The sequence below is a fragment of the Rana temporaria genome, chromosome 12 (genome assembly GCF_905171775.1).
Source record: "Rana temporaria chromosome 12, aRanTem1.1, whole genome shotgun sequence".
NCBI classification, from domain to species: domain Eukaryota; kingdom Metazoa; phylum Chordata; class Amphibia; order Anura; family Ranidae; genus Rana; species Rana temporaria.
The window spans coordinates 112396260-112415331 of NC_053500.1; the positions used below are offsets into that span (position 1 = coordinate 112396260).

Genomic DNA, 19072 nt, shown 5'->3' on the forward strand with positions numbered 1-19072 from the left:
TAAGTCGGTATGCTGTTATGAGTGAGGTACGTCTTTGCACATATAACAGCATGAGTATAAAAAAGAAAAAAACTCTAGTTGGAAATCACAATCATGCAAAGCTGGTGAATTCCTTACTTCACACACAGTCACATGGATTGTTTGACACTAGACTCACTACATTGGTGGCTCAAACTCAGAATGAAGAGGGGAACCTCATTTCAAGTGTATCTGCTTTTCAAACAGCAAATAAAATATCTGAGTTGGATCAGAGGATGGCATCATGCAGTTGTTCTTTATGCTGGGCCCATGTGGTTAGTGTGTATAACAGTATCTCACAAGGTTGAGGACAGAATACGTTTATAGCAAACACCACACTTTTCATTTTTAAACATGAAACCACCAGAATCAAAAATAAAACACTATATAAGCATACAAATTATATATATATATATATATATATATATATATATATATATATATATATATATATATATATATATATATATATACATATATATATATAGACTTTGCAATAATATATTTGTTATCATTTATACAAGGTATTGAGGAGCTTGGGCTATTAAACAGTTATAAAAATATTTAGACTGAATGTGCTACACTTGATAAATTTTACTGTATTACATGCTCACTCTATCGTTAAATTCACTTCATTTTAAACAGCAGACCTCTGCAGTCTGAGTTATTTTCTATATGTTAACATTTATATATATATATATATATATATATATATATATATATATATATATATATATATATATATATATATATATATATATATATATATATATATTTATTTATTTATTAAAAAAAAATTATATACACGTGGCGCTTGGTGTCAAACACACAACACCACATATAGCTGAAAATCACAGCTCTATTGACATGGCACTATAAATGATTTCTCACACCTCAACTGCATTTTATTGGCGTGCTCATTTAAGATTATAGAGCCTACTAAAAGAAAGTGGGGCTCACCCAAAGGAACCATTTGTGAGAATACGGAAAAAAAAAAAAAGAAAAAAGGACTTGAATTGAAACACAAAGGAGCAGTTTGACCAATTCTGGAAGACCGGCTCCTCGAAAGAAGAAGAATCTTTCAAGATCAAAAAATCCTAACAAAAGGGTGAGGCTTCAAGAGTGCAAGGACAATACCAGCCTTATATCACTTTAATAGATTTCCATCTAACAAAATCACAGATCAATTCATAACGTCAGAAATCTTTCCAGATCTGTCATCGGGATATAAGTTCATGTATGTGCGGAGGGGAAGGCCAAAAAGCAAGCCCAAATCACAGCTGAAATAATGATGACTGGGGTAGCATGAGATGAATGAGACAGCTTTTTTTTTTCCAGTATCCTAGGCCATGCAGGGTGAAATAGTGGGATTAGCTCACAGTCTCTGAAAGGTGCAGTAGTTTCCCTGCCACTGATCTAGAATAACACAAACTGTTGGCTCAGTTTGCTTGTCTAGAACGTTGGTATAATCACTGTGCACCGTTCCTCTGGCACAGTTCATCCAAGGCAAGCCTATAAAGAAAAGGGTTGAAAATAAAAGGCAGATACAATTGTTTTTTTTGTTGTTTTTGCATCAGATTATTATTATTGCAACATACTCCTCGGCATCAGACAATATGTTAAGACAGCCCTTTCTCGATTTCCTGCACAGCTGGGTGGTCTTCCGTACAGCTCTGAATGCTGCTTTCAAACATCAACATTCCTGCCATTGCCATTCTTTTAGGGTACGTGCAGTCTGAATGAAGAGAAAACTTTTTTTCATGTAACCATTGTTTCTGCTGTTCCCCCAATTCCGACAAATCAAATCGCTGAAGCCGAGGAGAGAATGGTGGTGTTCAAGAAAAGGGCATAGAGAGAGGAACATTTGGAACGATAAAGCATGCTGGTGAATACCCCCCTCTCTCCCTTATCTTGCCACACCAATGCCTTAATCAACGAGATTGGTCTTTATCACCTTATGGTGAAGATGAAGGGGAATCTCCTGATTTCTGCCAGTACAACCCATGTGTTCTCCAAGTCTGTGTCAGGGAGAGATTGGTGGAACAGTGGATCACAGGATGCACAAAAGGGCCAGTATCGATAGCGTCTTAAGCAGTGCGGCTCAGTTTAAGAAAGGTACATAGACTTTATGTAAAGATTCATATATAAACTTCATCAGTGGCACTCTGATGAAGGTATGAGGAACAGTTGCACTTGTGCTGGAATGGAAGATCTGGTGCTGCAGTTCACATGTAAGGAGGGCATTAGAGGGGAATGGTGGAAGCAAGTGAAGTTTCTGAGCACTGACCATATGCCTCCCCACCACCTCTCCTGGTTTCTGTACCACCTCTTGAATTTGGAGAGAGGTTCGAAGGCTCCTGTGTAGTGCAGCAAAAACTTCATCTGGGTTCTTGTCTTCATGAATAAATGGTAATAACTTCTCGTCCTCCCCCACGAACTAACATAACTCGGTCCAAATGTTCTGTGAGGACCTCTAAAAATTCCATATCTGTGGAAAACAGCAGCTCAGGAGCATAACAACGTAAATGAAAATTCTGAAAAAAAAACTGTTGGTAACATATGTTAACAGACTGGAGGTAAATGTATTCTGAATTTCCTAACATTTTTCTATTGTAGTTTGCAACAAGAATTAAGCAGGCTGAAGCCTCGTACACACGACCGAGGAACTCAACGGGAGAAACATATCGTTTTCCTCGTCAAGTTCCTTGTTAGGCTGTCGAGGAACTCGACAAGCCAATTTTCTCCATTCCCGTCAAGGAAATAGAGAACATGCTCTCTTTTTGGCTTGTCCAGTTTCTCGACAGTTTCCTCGACGAAAATGTACACACGACTGGTTTCCTCTGCAAAAAAATATCTCCCAGCAAGTTTCTTGGTTTTTGCCAAGAAACTCGGTCGTGTGTACGAGGCTTGAGTGTCTTGATGAACTTGGAAGGATGTTTTATATTTAATTTTCAAATCTAGCCAGTGATAAATACCTACAGACTGAAATTACTAGTGGCTGCCGCAATAGTAGACTAAAGCCTCGTACACACGTATGGGTTTCCCAGCAAACTTTTTACCGCCGGGAAACCCGAGGGTAAAAACCGAGAACCTGCTCGGTTTTTATTTTGTCCCCTACACGCCCGGGTTTCCCGGCAGGAAAATTGCCATAAGAGCTTTGGTCGGGAATCCCGTCAGTGTGTATGCTCCATTGCTCCATCGCAGTGTTTCTCATGGCAGTTTTCCCGACGGGAAAACCGGCCGCGTGTACGAGGCTTTCCCTTTCACTACAACAATTTCAAGTCAAGGTGTTTTCAGGGTAGCCAGGAGATATACTGTAATGTTTCCATTGTGTGCCAAGGCTTCCTACAGTCTTCTTGGTTGCTGTTACATGGCTTTAACAACTATAATGGGTCCAAAATACATCTTTGAAGGACTTGAAGGTACTATTGGCAAGAATTCAGATTGACACTGGAATAAAGAAAAGATATTCTTACTTTTATGCACTAGTAAAGTAGGATCTGGGAAGTGAAGGAGATTTCTCCTGTAGCTTTCTTCTTAACCCCAACCTGTTTTACCTCCTTCCCATTACCCTTTTGTTCCCACCTTTTGTTTTCACTACTCACTGCACTACTGCAACACCCACTCTCCACTACCCCTCATCTAACTGACAAAACTACACCTCAAAGTATTTCCCTACTTAATACAAAAACGTAAATGGCCACCACTGTTGGATGAAACTATCCTACCTCTCATACCTAATAAATGCCGAAACACTTTTAAAGCAAAGTACACAATATTAAAGTGCTCATTACTTCACACATATATGCATTGATACCTTGTCCATCCTATCATATCTACCGTATATCAGTGTATATATACAGTGCCTTAAAAAAGTATTCATACCCCTTGATATTTTACACATTTTATCATGGTACAACCAAAAACGTAATTGTATTTTATTGGGATTTCATGTAATAGACCAACACAAAGTGGCACATAATTGTGAAGTGGAAGGAAAATGATAAATGGTTTTCAAAATTCTTTTCAAATAAGGCGCTCTGCGGCTCCTCCAGAGTTACCATGAGCTGCTTCCCTGGGGTTTCATAGTAAAGGGGGTTTAATACAAATGCACTCCACACTTTTCAGATATTTATTTGTAAAAAAAATTGGGAAACCATTTATCATTTTCATTTCACTTCACAATTATGTGTTACTTGGGGTGGTCTATTACATAAAATCCCAATAAAATATATTTACGTTTTTGGTTGTAACATGACAACATGTGGAAAATTTCAAGGGGTATGAAATCTTTTTAAGCCTAGGTTCACATTGGAGCGATTTGTCATGCGATTTGAGAGATCAAATCGCATGACAAGTCGCAGCCTATTGGCGGCAATGGCACTGTTCCAATCGGTGCGACACCGATTTTGCGGCGCCGCACCGATTTGCAAAAGTAGTTCCTGCACTACTTTTGCCGATTTCAGGTGCGATTTCTATAGACATCTGTGTATGAAGCCACACAAATGTCTATCAAGTAGCACCTGAAATCGCGCTGACCTTGCTACTTTGAAATCAAGCTACTTCAAGTAAAGTAGCACGATTTCAAAGTAGCATCAGTGTGAACCAGGGCTTAAGGCACTGTATAATCTCAACACCTTGTCCTAAGAGCTCGCTTCAAAATGTGGCATTGCACACTTTTTTAAAGCGCTCTGAATATCAATCAAAGCACTTGTCAGTAAATAAAATGGTAAGCTTACAGTCCTGTTTAGACATTGGGGTTGATTTACTAAAGGAAAACAGACTGTGTACTTTGCAAGCTCCAGAGCTTAGTAAATGAGCAGGAGCTCAGCTAACTTCCATCATCCAATCATATGCAAAGAAATAATTGTTTTCTTATTTTTTTTCCCTTTCCTTGCCCGTGATTGTGTACTCTTTGCAAAGTACAACTTTACCTCATTTACTACGTTCTGGAGTAACTGCACCTCCAGAGGGCAACTACAAATTGCAAAGTGCACAGTTTGTTTGCCTTTAATAAATGAACCCCATTGTGTTTGCTTTGCTTAAAAAATTATACCCCATGTCGCTTTCTTGGTGCTTCAAAGCATCTTCAAAGCCTCCATAGAGGTATATGACAAAGCTTTTTTGAAGCACATGCAGGTTTTGAGAGGCTTTTATTTATTTTTAGCTTCACTTTGTTTTCTAGGTACTGCAGGTATGAGATATCCCTGGATGCTTTCGTAAACCAACAAGTGAACCAGAAAGATGTCATCAGCAGTCACTTACGGTTCATATGTATATATTCTGGAAGAGTCTGGTGTAGACGTCCTATCTGGAGTGCAGCATGGAGCGACAGGAAGATGAGCGGTGTCTGGACTGGAGCGGATCAACTAGCAGACAGCACACATGGTGTGCAACATGGGAACGCTATAGCTGAACGTGAGCAGGGACCGGAGAGGGAGGACTGAGTGGCAGAGGGTCAGCAGATCTTGGGGTACTACTGAGCAGGGGATCCGCTGAACAAGCGTATTATTAATTCGAGGATCTGCTGAACAGGGGTACTAATGAGCTGAGGATCTGTTGAGTGGGGGGTACCACTGAGTTGGAGTTCTACTGTGCTCCTTTAAACAAATCTAAAATCAACACACACAGGGCACTTGCCAAGCTTCACTCAAAGCATTACCGAAGCATCAAAAACACATCAAAAAAGCATTTTTGAAGAAGTAGGTGCTTTAACCGCTTGTCGCGCACCGGACGCCAAATGACGGCTGGGTGGTGCAGCTCTTGTTCTGGCGTAGGATGTCCTCAGCCCTCTAGGGGGCGCACGCTGCAATGTCCGCCGGGCACCCGCGATTGCCAGGTAACAGAGCAGGACTGTTGATCCATGTGTGTAAACACACAGATCCACGTCCTGTCAGGCCTCGTGCACACGACCGAGTTTCTCGGCAAAAACCAGCAAGAACCTTGCTGGGAGATATTTTTTTGCAGAGGAAACCGGTCGTGTGTACATTTTCGTCGAGGAAACTGTCGAGAAACTCGACTAGCCAAAAAGAGAGCAAGTTCTCTATTTCCTTGACGGGAATGGAGAAAATTGGCTTGTCGAGTTCCTCGACAGCCTAACAAGGAACTTGACGAGCAAAACGATGTGTTTCGCCCGTCGAGTTCCTCGGTCGTGTGTACGAGGCTTCAGGTGAGAGGAGACTGATGGTGTGTTCCCAGTACAGAGTAACACCGATTGATCTCCTCCCTTTGTGAGTCCCCTCCCCCTACAGTTAGAATCACTCCCTAGGTAACACAATTAACCCCTTGATCGCCCCCTATTGTTAATCCCTTCTTTGCCAGTCACATTTACACAGTTATCAGTGCATTTTTATAGCACTGATCGCTGTATAAATGTGAGTGGTCCTAAAATAGTGTCTGATTTGTCCGCCGCAATATCGCATTCATGATAAAAATCGCAGCTCGCAGCCATTACTAGTATAAAAAAATAAAAATGCCATAATTCTATCCCCTATATGTTGTAGACGCTATAACTTTTGCACAAACCAATCAATATACGCTTATTGTGATTTTTTTTTACCAAAAATATGTAGAAGAATACATATCAGCATAAGAGCCGGTTCACACAGGGGCGACCTGCCTGACAAGTCGCAGTCCGCTCTATTCAATGGAATCGTTCTAATAGGAGCGACGTAAGTCGCTCCGACTTAGAAAAAGGTTCCTGTATGACTTTGGGGGCGACTCGGGGCAACTTGCATTGACTTCAATACAGTTGCCTCTCAAGTTGCCTTGAGATGCAAGGCTTTCTCCCTGGTGTGGAGTGTCGTGCTCGCCCCCCTCTCTTGGACTACAGAAGAGTCAGGATGCTCTCTACGTTGCAGATAGAGACAGGAGCTGTGTGTTAGTGGGTGTCCTGACTCTCCTGTAGTCCAAGGGAGGGGGCGAGCACGACACTCCACACCAGGGAGAAAGCCTTGCATTACTGTGTGGAGTTACAGACAGAAGAACAGGAAGTGAGGATTTCTCAGAAGAAATAAGGACATTTAAAAGCAAAATGGAAGGATGAGGTAAGTGAAGGAGGACTGCACTAAGGTAAAGGAAGCTATTTAGGAAAAAAAATTACCTTTACAACCCCTTTAACCTCCCTGGCGGTATGATTCTGTCTGGAATTACGTACCAAAAGCGGTACCATTATTTTGCAAGGAAATTTGGCGTTTTATACTGTAGGCCTGTAATTTTTAGGAATAACTCACTTAAATCTGACCAAACAAGAATCTAATAGGCATCCCGGGTATGACATTTTTTTAAAAACAAAATTATAAATGATAATATAATAAATAATTATAAATAATTATAACAAATAATAATATAATTCTAATAAAAAATATTCAATAATGTAATCAAATCAAAATCACTGAAATTTTCTCAGTTGCAAAATTGTCGCTGTCATTATTTTTTTTTTTTATGACGATGTTCCCCACAAATCGCTATCGCACAATTCTGCAAGTGATTATAATTTATTATCGCTGTTTTTTAGCTGATCTAAACCCATTTTTGACATAAAGGGACACTTTTGGTTGCTATGGACAATCTACAGTTTGCAGGGAGAAAGAAAGGTTTTTATTATATAAAAGAACATGTAGGGCACTGGGCAGACCACTAGGGACAAGGGGTGTGTGTTTTTTTTACATACAGTACTGTAATCTATAAGATTACAGTATACTGTATGTAATGTGTTTGTTTACCTTTTTGAATTAGGCGCCGATCTCCGCTCCCGTGCGTCGTAACGTCGCAGGGAACGGAGATCGGCGGCACAGGAGGACGCTGTGTGAATCGAGCGAGGTCCCGCTCGCTCACACAGCGCGGTGACATCGCTGGATCCAGGACAAGGTAAGCCAGCGCACGCTGCAGGCTCTGCATATCTACCCCGAGCGTGACTCGGGGATACCGATTATAGCAGAAAAAATCAACCCCGAGTCACGCTCGGGGATACCGCCAGGGGGGTTAAAGAGCTTCTAGGGTGCCTTTAAAGCTTGCTGTGAGAAACGTATGTACTAGCACTCGTGATGCCGGAGGTTATATGCCTAATTTGTTTGCTTGTTTTCTGTACACATTTAATAAACAGCAGAAGTACACCAAAGAACTCTGACATCTTCTCACCCTGCCTTGGAACTTAGATAGGTTAAAAAAAGGATACAGTTTTCATCTCCTTTCCTATTGCGAGGTGGGCCTGGCATATTGAGAAGAACGAGTTTTGCATCATGAGATTTTTTGACTATGACTTCATTCAGTTTCACCGCTGTGTGCATCCTTCGAACATTTGATTGGTTCCTGTAAAAAAAAAAAAAAAAAAACTTGCTGTAAAATACAAAAAAAAAATGGAATTTAAAGACAATCTAAGTGCCCTGTAACAGAATTTAATAAGGATTTTAACTGAAAATTTAGGGGAAAAGGACTTACAAGTTCTCCCACTCACTTTGTTTGCAAAAAGGAAATAAAAAATAAAAAAATAAAAAGAAGAACAATCGTTAGCCACAAAAGAAAACTACAATGACTCTTGTTACCTATTCAATGTACCAAGTTTTTCTTTCAAAAATGTATAGTAAATCAGCATGCCAGTAAACAAGGTAAGATTAAAGTGTAAGGACAAAATGAAAACAAAAATCACATTTATTCACATTAACTCACATATAAATCCCTTTAAATAAAGAAAACACCTGTTGATCTAACAGATATCCAATGTGCTCTATAGGCCGGCCATACACAGTTTAAATCTTAGCTGGTTCAGCAGGAACCATTAATGGCCAAGCTGAATGTACCAAGCTGATCGATCAATTTAGGGTACAACCAGCCTGCCGGGTTCTCTTGTAATTATATAATCACTGACTTCTCCCGACAGGGACAGTTGCAGGAAAGAAATTTGCATTGTGCATGGCATGCCTTAGTCCCTGCCTGCTGGATTACAGGACTCCACCTATCCCCTGACATTGATTTCTTTACCAGCAAATTATTGCTGCTGTCTTGACTTTCAAGAGCCTGCTCACACATGTGTGTATTATTTTATTGTAATATATTTTAATAATAGCAAGGCAGGAACTGAAATGATTCTAAAGGCTGAACGTCTTTCTGTTTCCATGCACTCTATGCATGAAGATAAAAAACCTTCAGTATTCAGCTCCCCCCCCCCCCCCCCCCCATACATACACAAGCCCAGCGATGTGCACGAGAGCAGCTGCTCTCCAAGGTCTCTGCCTCCTCATTGGCTTTGAGACAATGGCTCCCGCTGCTGTCAATGCCAGTGAGGAGGGATCCAGGACGACACACAGGACACACAGAGCGGAGCTCGGGAGCAAGCCCACACGAGTGACCCCATAGCAAGCAGCTTGCTATGGGGGGCACTCTGAGAATAGGAGGAGCCAGGAGCACTGGCGGGGGACCCGAGAAGAGGAGGATCAGGACTGCTCTGTGCAAAACCATTACACAGAGTAGGTAAGTCTAAGGCCCCATTCACACGAGGCGGACTCCGTCGCTACAGAGTCCGCCTTCTCCCGCCAGCTCAGCGGGAGATCTGTCCGCAGATCTACGCTGAGCTGGCAGATGACAAGCTCTTCTCTGCTCACTGAGCGGGGAGGGGCTTGTGCAGCGCCGCTGATTCCTATGGAGCGATCTGATGAAAACGGACAGCATGTTCATTTTCATCAGATCTCACCCGATCCGATCCGCCATGGATGGATATGGACGTATCGCCATACGTCTGATTTTGGCGGATCGGGTCGGATGTCAGCGGACATGTCTCCGCTGACATCCGGCGCTCCATAGGACTGCATGGAGCGGCCGTTCAGGTCCACCGTCAAAACTGACAGGCGGACCTGAACGGTCCGTCCGTGTGAATGGGGCCTAACATGTTTGATATTTTTTTTTTATTACCTTTAATATCACTTTAATTTGTAAATACTGAAGCAAAAAAAAAAGTACCATCACAAGATTTATATATGTTTGAAATGCCATTATGAGAAAAAAAAAATGACAAAATAGGACCTAATAGAATGGTTATTACTCAGGCATTCTATTTTGCTCACAATAACCATGCTAATTGTCCATTGCCACATGGCAGATTGAAAGAGATTTGACTACATCCAGTAGACACCATAGACTGGCTGAGACAATTCTCCTTGAAGTTCTTGACCTTAAAAGGGTTGTAAAGGTACATTTATTTTTCCCCTAAATAGCTTCCTTTACCGTAGTGCAGTCCTCCTTCACTTACCTCATCCTTCCATTTTACTTTTAAATGTCCTTATTTCTTCTGAGAAATTCTCACTTCCTGTTCTTCTGTCTGTAACTCCACATAGTAATGCAAGGCTTTCTCCCTGGTGTGGAGTGTTGTGCTCGCCCCTTCCCTTGAGCTACAGGAGAGTCAGGACGCTCTCTACGTTGCAGATAGAGAAAGTAGCTGTGTGTTACTGGGCGTCCTGACTCTCCTGTAGTCTAAGGGAGGGGGCGAGTACCACACTCCACACCAGGGAGAAAGGCTTGCATTACTGTGTGGAGTTACAGACAGTAGAACAGAAAGTGAGGATTTCTCAGAAGAAATAAGGACATTTAAAAGCAAAATGGAAGGATGAGGTAAGTGAAGGAGGACTGAACAAAGGTAAAGGAAGCTATTTAGGGAAAAAAATTGTACCTTTACAACCCCTTTAAGTCACATGAAGCCAACTTTTTCAATGTGGATGCATGGCGACAGAATGAATAGGTCAGGTTTTCAAAGTGACAAACAAATCTCACTGTGACACAGTGGACCTAACCACATACCAGTATTTATAAAGGCCGAATTTTGAAATCGGAAATAAACTATTTAAAACTTTCTTAAACATGTAAAAGAAATTCTGCTTATTCCTTTGGTAAAGCGAGTAGAGTGAATGACTTCATTATGCTTTTGCAACTTGTAGTTAAAGTGGTTGTAAAATGAAATGAAAAATGAACAAAACATATCCTTCTATAGTGTATATACTTGCCATAATCCAAAGCATCTAGTGTGATCTGCTCCATCCTCCTGCTATTTGCAAGAGTCACTTCCTCAGCCTCGTACACACGACCGAGAAACTCGACGGGCGAAACACATCGTTTTGCTCGTGGAGTTCCTTGTTAGGCTGTCGAGGATCTCGGCGAGCAAAATTTCTCCATTGCCGTCGAGGAAAAAGAAGACACGCTCTCTTTTTGGCTCGACGAGATCCTCTACAGTTTCCTCGTCGAAAAGTGTACACACGACTGGTTTCCTCGGCAAAAAAAAAACAGCAAGTTTCTTGCTGGTTTTTGCCGAGAAACTCGGTCGTGTGTACGAGGCCTGAGGCCTCGTACACACGACCGTTTTCCTCAACAGAATCCATCAAGAAACTTGGTGGCAGAGCTTTTTTGCCGAGGAAAATGATCGTGTATGTTTTTCATTGAGAAAACTGTCGTGGAACTCCACAAGAGAAAAAGAGAACAAGTTCTCTTTTTCCTCGTCAGGAGTCTCAATTTCCTCGTCGTGTTCCTCGTCAGGCTGGTTTACGACGAGAAACACGTTTGTGTGTATGCTTAGAAACCCGCGCATGCTCAGAATAAAGTATGAGACGGGAGCGCACCTTCGGTAAAAGTAGGGTTTGTAATGGAGATAGCACATTTGTCACGCTGTAACAGACTGAAAAGCGCGAATCGTCTATCACCAATCGTTTACTTAACACGCAGTAACATGAGATTAGCAAAAGCAGCCCCAAGGGTGGCGCCAGTGGAATCAAACTTCCCCTTTATAGTGCCGTCGTACGTGTTGTAGGTCACCGCGTTTGAGAACGACGAGATTTTGTCTTGACCAGCTACTTCAGTGCGTAGATGTTAGAGTTTACAACCACTTTAAACAAAAATAAGCATTATAACTGGAGTTTGTGACAAAGCTCTAAAAAAAATGTCATTGGATGGATTTAATGGGAATGAATAGCTTTTTAATTTTTATGTATACGGCAGGTTCTATTTTTTGCATATGCAAGTCCTCGTGTCTTTGATAGCCCTGCAGTGTACACGAGTACAGCAGCTGCATGCTGCATCTGGGCTGTCTGGTTGAGGGAAACTTGCTAGCAATTACGCTGAACAGGCTCAGCCAACCAACATGCACGAGAACCAATGGTAGTCATTTTTATAATGAGTCAGCTCTATCACCGAAATACAAAGCACCCCTTTCTCAATAGTTATTCAGCAGGTGTGTTTGAGTGACTGTGCAAAGCTTTGTCCAATGGGCATGAGCACTTCTCTTTGTTTAAAGGGGAAGTCCACCGTAACACTAAAATCTCTACATCTACACACATCCACGATCTAAGACTGAAGACGGTTTTCTCGGTAAGAAAGCTGCTGGGAGAGCTTTTTGCAGAGAAAACCGTGCGTGTGTATGGTTTCTCGTCGGGAAAACTGTCGGGAATCTCGACGAGAAAAATAGAGAACCTGCTCTCTGTTTTTCTCGTCTGGATTCTCTGCAGTGTTTTGCTGCCGAGAAACCCAAGCGTGTGTATGCTTACCTGCCCCCCGGTAAGCCTGCGCATTTTCCGATGAAACTTTGACACATGCGCGGTAGCTTACAAGGCATAGTGTAGGGTGTAGCAAAATGGCGGCGATGGCATCGAATGTGACGAGAGCATGCTCGTCGTAGTCGATGAAGGTCACCGCGTTCTTGCCATTCAAAAGAACGGCGGTTCTTTTGAATGGCCCATGTGTACACTCGGCGAGCAAGAAAGCTTTCCAGGAATCTCGTCAGGAAAACCGACGTGTGTCTTAGGGCTTCACTTATTTAACCCTGTAAAGAAGAAATCAGTATACATACCTTTTCTGAAGCCGCTCAGGTCCGATCTCCAGCAGCAGAAGCTCTGCAGAGGACACAGCCGACAACAGCTGTGAAATTACTAGGAAGTGACATCACCCATAGAGTTACTATGGGGCTTCCGTTGTCGGCTGTGTCCTCTACACCCGCCAGAACAGCGAAGCCGCAGCTGACAGCTCAGCGTGGGATTGAACCAGATCGGCTTTAAAAAGGGGATGTATACTAATTTCTTCTTTAAAGGGTTAGATAGGTTAGTGTTAGATTGTGGATGTCTGTAGATGTAGAGATTTTAGTGTTAGGGTGGACTTATTCTTTAACCACTTGCCGTCGCTGCACCGCCGAAATACGTCCACAAGGTGGCTCTCCTAGGCGAGACCACGTAAATGGACGTCCTGCCTATTAGCCGCCACTAGGGGCGCACGCGCGCCGCCGGAGGCGCGCGCGCGCGCCCCCCCGCTCGCCCCCGACTCCCGTGCGTGTGCCCGGCGGGCGCGATCGCCGCCGGGCACACGCGATCGCTCGGTACAGAGCGGGGAACGGGAGCTGTGTGTGTAAACACACAGCTCTCGTTCCTGTCAGCAGGGGAAATGCTGATTTTCTGTTCATACAATGTATGAACAGAAAATCAGTGTTTCCCCTAGTGAGGCCACCCCCCCCCCCCCACAGTAAGAACACACCCAGGCATACTTAACCCCGTCCCCGCCCCCTAGTGTTAACCCCTTCACTGCCAGTGGCATTTTTATAGTAATCTAATGCATTTTTATAGCACTGATCGCTATAAAAATGCCAATGGTCCCAAAAATGTGTCAAAAATGTCCGAAGTGTCCGCCATAATGTCGCAATACCGAAAAAAAAATCGCTGATCGCCGCCATTACTAGTAAAAAAAATATTAATAAAAATGCCATAAAAATACCCCCTATTTTGTAAACGCTATAACTTTTGCGCAAACCAATCAATAAACGCTTATTGCGATTTTTTTTTACGAAAAATATGTAGAAGAATACGTATCGGCCTAAACTGAGGAAAAAAAATGTTTTTCTATATATTTTTGGGGGATATTTATTACAGCAAAAAGTAAAAAATATTCATTTTTTTCAAAATTGTCGTTCTATTTTTGTTTATAGCGCAAAAAATAAAAAACGCAGAGGTGATCAAATACCACCAAAAGAAAGCTCTATTTGTGGGAAAAAAAGGACGCCAATTTTGTTTGGGAGCCACGTCGCACGACCGCGCAATTGTCTGTTAAAGCGACGCAGTCCCGAATCGCAAAAAGTACTCTGGTCTTTGGGCAGCAATATGGTCCGGGGGGTAAGTGGTTAATACATAAAATATCAAATTGCAAGCATGTAAAAATGAAAAAAGTCTCATAAAAAATAAATTTCAAGTAAACATTGCAGTATTAGCTCATTATATATATGTTCAATGGGGATGAGTGAATATGAATGTTTGACATTTTGTCCAAAGTCACTGTTTTTTAACATTCTTGGAGTAAATGGGGAAGGTGAATTTGGGGTATTTTTTAAGGTACAATGGGCATTAAATTGCTTCTGACGGTAATGGATTCACCCATATATTTTTTTTGTTTCAATACTTGTACTACTGTATTTTCCGGCGTATAAGACGACCTTTTGCATCTAAAATAATTCCCCAAAAGTCGGGGGTCGTCTTATACGCCGGGTACCTGTGTGTCAGATGGCGGCCATCCATTATTCAAAAGCCGCGCCTCCTCCTCAGACTGTTCCGTCATAGGCGGAACACTAATTTTCCCAGCAGAGCCTCTGTTCAGTGTTCTGCCTATCACGGATGCCTTCTCATCCTCGGACGAGAGGACATCCGTGATAGGCGGAACACTGAACACAGGCTCTGCTGGGAAAATTAGTGTTCCGTCTATCACGGAAAACAGCCTGGGAAGGAGACGCAGCTTTTGAATAATGGATGGCCGCCATCTGTACACTGCAAACAGCAGAAGGTAGGGAGATTGTCGAGGCAGGGAATGGAATGGTACAGAGAGGCATGTAATAATTGCACAGTGAGGCATGTAATAATGGCACAGTGAGGCATGTAATAATGGCACAGTGAGGCATGTAATAATGGTACAGTGAGGCATGTAATAATTGCACAGTGAGGCATGTAATAATTGCACAGCGAGGCATGTAATAATGGTACAGTGAGGCATGTAATAATTGCACAGTGAGGCATGTAATAATTGCACAGCGAGGCATGTAATAATGGTACAGTGAGGCATGTAATAATTGCACAGTGAGGCATGTAATAATTGCACAGCGAGGCATGTAATAATGGTACAGTGAGGCATGTAATAATTGCACAGTGAGGCATGTAATAATTGCACAGCGAGGCATGTAATAATTGCACAGTGAGGCATGTAATAATTGCACAGTGAGGCATGTAATAATTGCACAGTGAGGCATGTAATAATTGCACAGCGAGGCATGTAATAATGGTACAGTGAGGCATGTAATAATGGTACAGTGAGGCATGTAATAATTGCACAGTGAGGCATGTAATAATTGCACAGCGAGGCATGTATAATGGCACAGTGAGGGGTCGTCTTATACAGTGAGTATATCCTAAAACCAAAATTTTAGCTGGAAAATTAGGGGGTCGTCTTATACGCCCAGTCGTCATATATTCAGGGAAATACGGTACATTTTTGGGGATTTTTTTCTAGGTGCACATTAAGTATACTTAGAAAGAATACAGTGAAAGCTGTCACTGATTTATTTTTATTATCAAAGACATGTGATTACCATGACATAATTTGGCTTTGTTAGCATTCAAAGGGTGGAGGTGTAAGGGTTGGCAACAAAGCCAATCGTCACTATAGCTTAGTACACAAGCCGGCTGACATTCGGTCCGTGTGTATGGCAGCTGCCGACCGGCTCATGATCAGCGCCCTCAGCCAATGGCTGAGAGCGCTGACGGGACTGTTCTGGCAGGGGACTGTCCCCCTGTCAAAACACAATAGCACAACAGCGGAGATTGCTGTACTAACATTGGATTGTTAGTACAACAGCTCTGACCCGAGCTGTCAGTTTTTCTATTGGTTGAAAGAAAAAAATTGTAGTGTGTACTAGGCTTATGTCTGGTATAGAGATTGTACTGTATGTTTTTGTTATAAATGTTCAGCACAGGAAAGATAGCTCAATAAATTTAAACTTTGTCTAAACCTCAGTGTTTACTGAAAATATGCTATACTTTCTCTTTAATGTAAAACTTTACATTTCAATATATCTGATTAGAAACAAGCTGCAGACAACCTGAATATATATTATTTGTGCTTACGGTTTCATGTTGAAAAAATCTCTTATCCCTTCCGGTGTGCTGCTGGGACTTTTACTTTTGTTCTTGTCTGCTGTGAATTTCTCTTTTGTCCAGGTTAGATGTACTTTATCTTGAGTGGTGTCTGGTTCCTCTGGAGGAGACTGAGGGGTCGAACCTGTTGCATTTGTATCAAGTATTAATTGTACCTGAAGGAGACAAAAACATAGTAAAATGAGAAATGTTGAAAACGATTTTAGTTGGGCAATTGTCTGCAGAGGCAAGGCCGGTGCTACCACTAGGCAAACTAGACAGCCGCCTAGGGCACACTGCTGCTGCTCCTACTCTCTTCTCTCTGCAGCAAGCAACTAAGTCTCAGCATCAGCAGGCAGCCGCCCTTCCGTTCGCACATAGGGGTTTATTTACTAAAGCTGGAGAATGCAAAATCAGGCTCACTTCTGCATAGAAACCAATCAGCTTCTAACCTCAGCTTATTCAATTAAGCTTAGGCAGCAAAACCTGGAAGCTGATTGGTTTATATGCAGAAGTGAGCTGGATTGTGCACTCTCAAGCGTTAGTAAATAATCCCCACAGTGTCAGAGGCGGAGCGGCAGGGGAGGACTGTGTCCTGACTCCCGAATGAATGGAAGCAAGCACACATGCATTGATGGGTGCTGGTGAGGCTGCATTTGATGGGCGCTGGTGAGGCTGCATTGATGGGCACTGATATGCTGCATTGATGGGCGCTGGTAGGCTGCATTGATGGGCACTGGTGAGGCTGCATTTGATGGGCGCTGGTGAGGCTGCATTGATGGACACTGATAGGCTGCATTGATGGGCGCTGGTAGGCTGCATTTATGGGCACTGGTAGGCTGCATTTGATGGGCGCTGGTGAGGCTGCATTTGATGGGCGCTGGTGAGGCTGCATTTGATGGGCGCTGGTGAGGCTGCATTTGATGGGCTTTTCAAAAAGGTGGGGTATACATGGGCAGGGAAAAGGGGGTGGAGTCAGGGGTGGAGCCAGGGGAGGCAGCAAAATGATGTTTTGCCTAGGGTGTCAAAAATCCTTGCACCAGCCCTGCACAGAGGTGCTGTAGAAAGTACCATTTAAAACCACTTGCCACCCAGGTACGTCATGACAGCCTGGAATTTGAGTGGGGATATCAGAATGATGCCCGCAGCTACAGGCATCATCCAGATATCATCTTTTTCGGCTGGCAATTCCCTGCACCGTAAGATCAATCATAGCGGCATTGATCGTTCTTACCGGCGGCGGGACGCCCCCCCCTTCCGTTGCCCTCTGGTGCTTCTACGGCTCGCCGTGCGATCGGTAAGCTGGAGAAGGAATCCACCGGTGCCGGAAGTCGAGCATAGAGATTTTCAAGGGACAGATGGTCCCCGGCAATCTCTATGACCTTCGGAGGCCCGGGTGAGATGTTATGGCGTCAAGTCCAGCCCGACAGAAGTAAACATAGCCAGGAAATCGGCTGGAAACCCCGAGATCGTTTATTTTTTCTTTTGATCTCAGCCTTTCCTGCCTAGAGGAGAGACGTGGGGTCTCTCAATAAAGAGGACCTGTGATGCACTTTTCCTATTACAAGGGATGTTTACATTTCTTGTAATAAGAATAAAAGTGATCATAATTTTTTTTTTAAAGGGCCCCCGTACTTGCGTGCTCACACACAGAAGCAAACGCATATGTATGTTGCACCCACATATGTAAACAATGTTCAAACCACACATGTGAGGTATCGCTGCGAACGTTAGAGCGGGAGTAACAATTATAGCCCAAGACCTCCTCTGTAACTCTAAACAGGTAACCTGTAAAAAAAATGAAAGCTTCGCCTATGGAGATTTTTTAAGTACCAAAGCTTGGCGCCATTCCACAAGTGTGCGCAATTTTAAAGCGTGACATGTTGGGTATCTATTTACTTAGCGTAACATCATCTTTCACAATATATTAAAAAATTGGCCTAACTTTAGTGTTTATTTTTTAATTCATTAAACTGTTTTTTTTAAAGCGTTTGAAAAAATCGCTGTTCAAATAACGTGTGACATAAAAAGTTGCTGAAATTTTTTTCCCTATGGTCTCTGTTAAAAAAAACCCATATATAATGTTTGGGGGTTCTGAGTAATTTTCTAGAAAAAAAAATTATGATTTTTGTAATAGGAATAAAAGTGATCAAATATATATATTTTTTAAAGTGTCAAAATAAAAAAAATGAAGTAAAATTAACATTAAAAAAATAGATACATTTAAAGTTCCCCTGTCCCCGTGTGCTCGCACGCAGAAGCGAACGCATACGTAAGTCCCGCCCACATATGAAAACGGTGTTCAAACCACACATGTGAGGAGTCACCGCGAACATTAGAGCGAGAGCAACAATTCTACCCCTAGACCTCCTCTGTAACTCAGAATATGTAACCAGTAAAAAAAAAATGAAAGAGTCGCCTATGGGGATTTTTAAGTACCGAAGTTTGGCATCATTCCACGAGTGTGTGCAATTTTGAAGCGTGACATGTTAGGTATCTATTTACTCAGCGTAACTTCATCTTTCACATTATGTAAAATAATTGGACTAACTTTACTGTTGTTTTTTTTTTTTTTAAGAACGAAAAAAACGCATTTGAAAAATTGCTGCGCAAATACCGTGTAAGATAAAAAGTTGCAATGACCGCCATTGTATTTTCTAGGGTCTCTGCCAAAAAAACATATATAGTGTTTGGGGGTTCGATGTACGTTTCTAGCAAAAGAAATGTAGGAGCGAAGTGTCAGAATTGGCCTGGGCTTCAAGTGGTTAAAGCGGAGTTCCACCAAAAAATGGAACTTCCACTTAAAGTGGAAGTAAACCCTCCTATTGTTTTCAGCCAAAGAAGCTGCCATCTTGGCCTCTGTTTAATCTGCAACTGCCACGATGCTGCACATGTGATCAGTTATGAAACCAGCTATTGGA

The 19072-nt window shown here is 42.4% G+C and overlaps 1 protein-coding gene across 2 annotated transcripts in view; it reads right to left on the reverse strand.

The window, feature by feature from the left end:
* Nucleotides 1-1127: 1127 nt before the first annotated feature.
* Nucleotides 1128-19072, reverse strand: part of SLC12A5 (solute carrier family 12 member 5) — a 182460-nt gene continuing 164515 nt past the window's right edge. The window contains exons 23-26 of one of the 2 annotated variants that reach the window (XM_040330200.1): nucleotides 16143-16327; nucleotides 8458-8472; nucleotides 8195-8328; nucleotides 1128-2506 (exon numbers count right to left, since the gene is read on the reverse strand). In XM_040330200.1, coding sequence (XP_040186134.1) covers nucleotides 2415-2506; nucleotides 8195-8328; nucleotides 8458-8472; nucleotides 16143-16327 — 426 coding nt within the window. In that variant the 3' untranslated portion in view covers nucleotides 1128-2414. The remainder of the gene's footprint in view (nucleotides 2507-8194; nucleotides 8329-8457; nucleotides 8473-16142; nucleotides 16328-19072) is intronic. The other variant, XM_040330201.1, reaches the window with a different exon arrangement.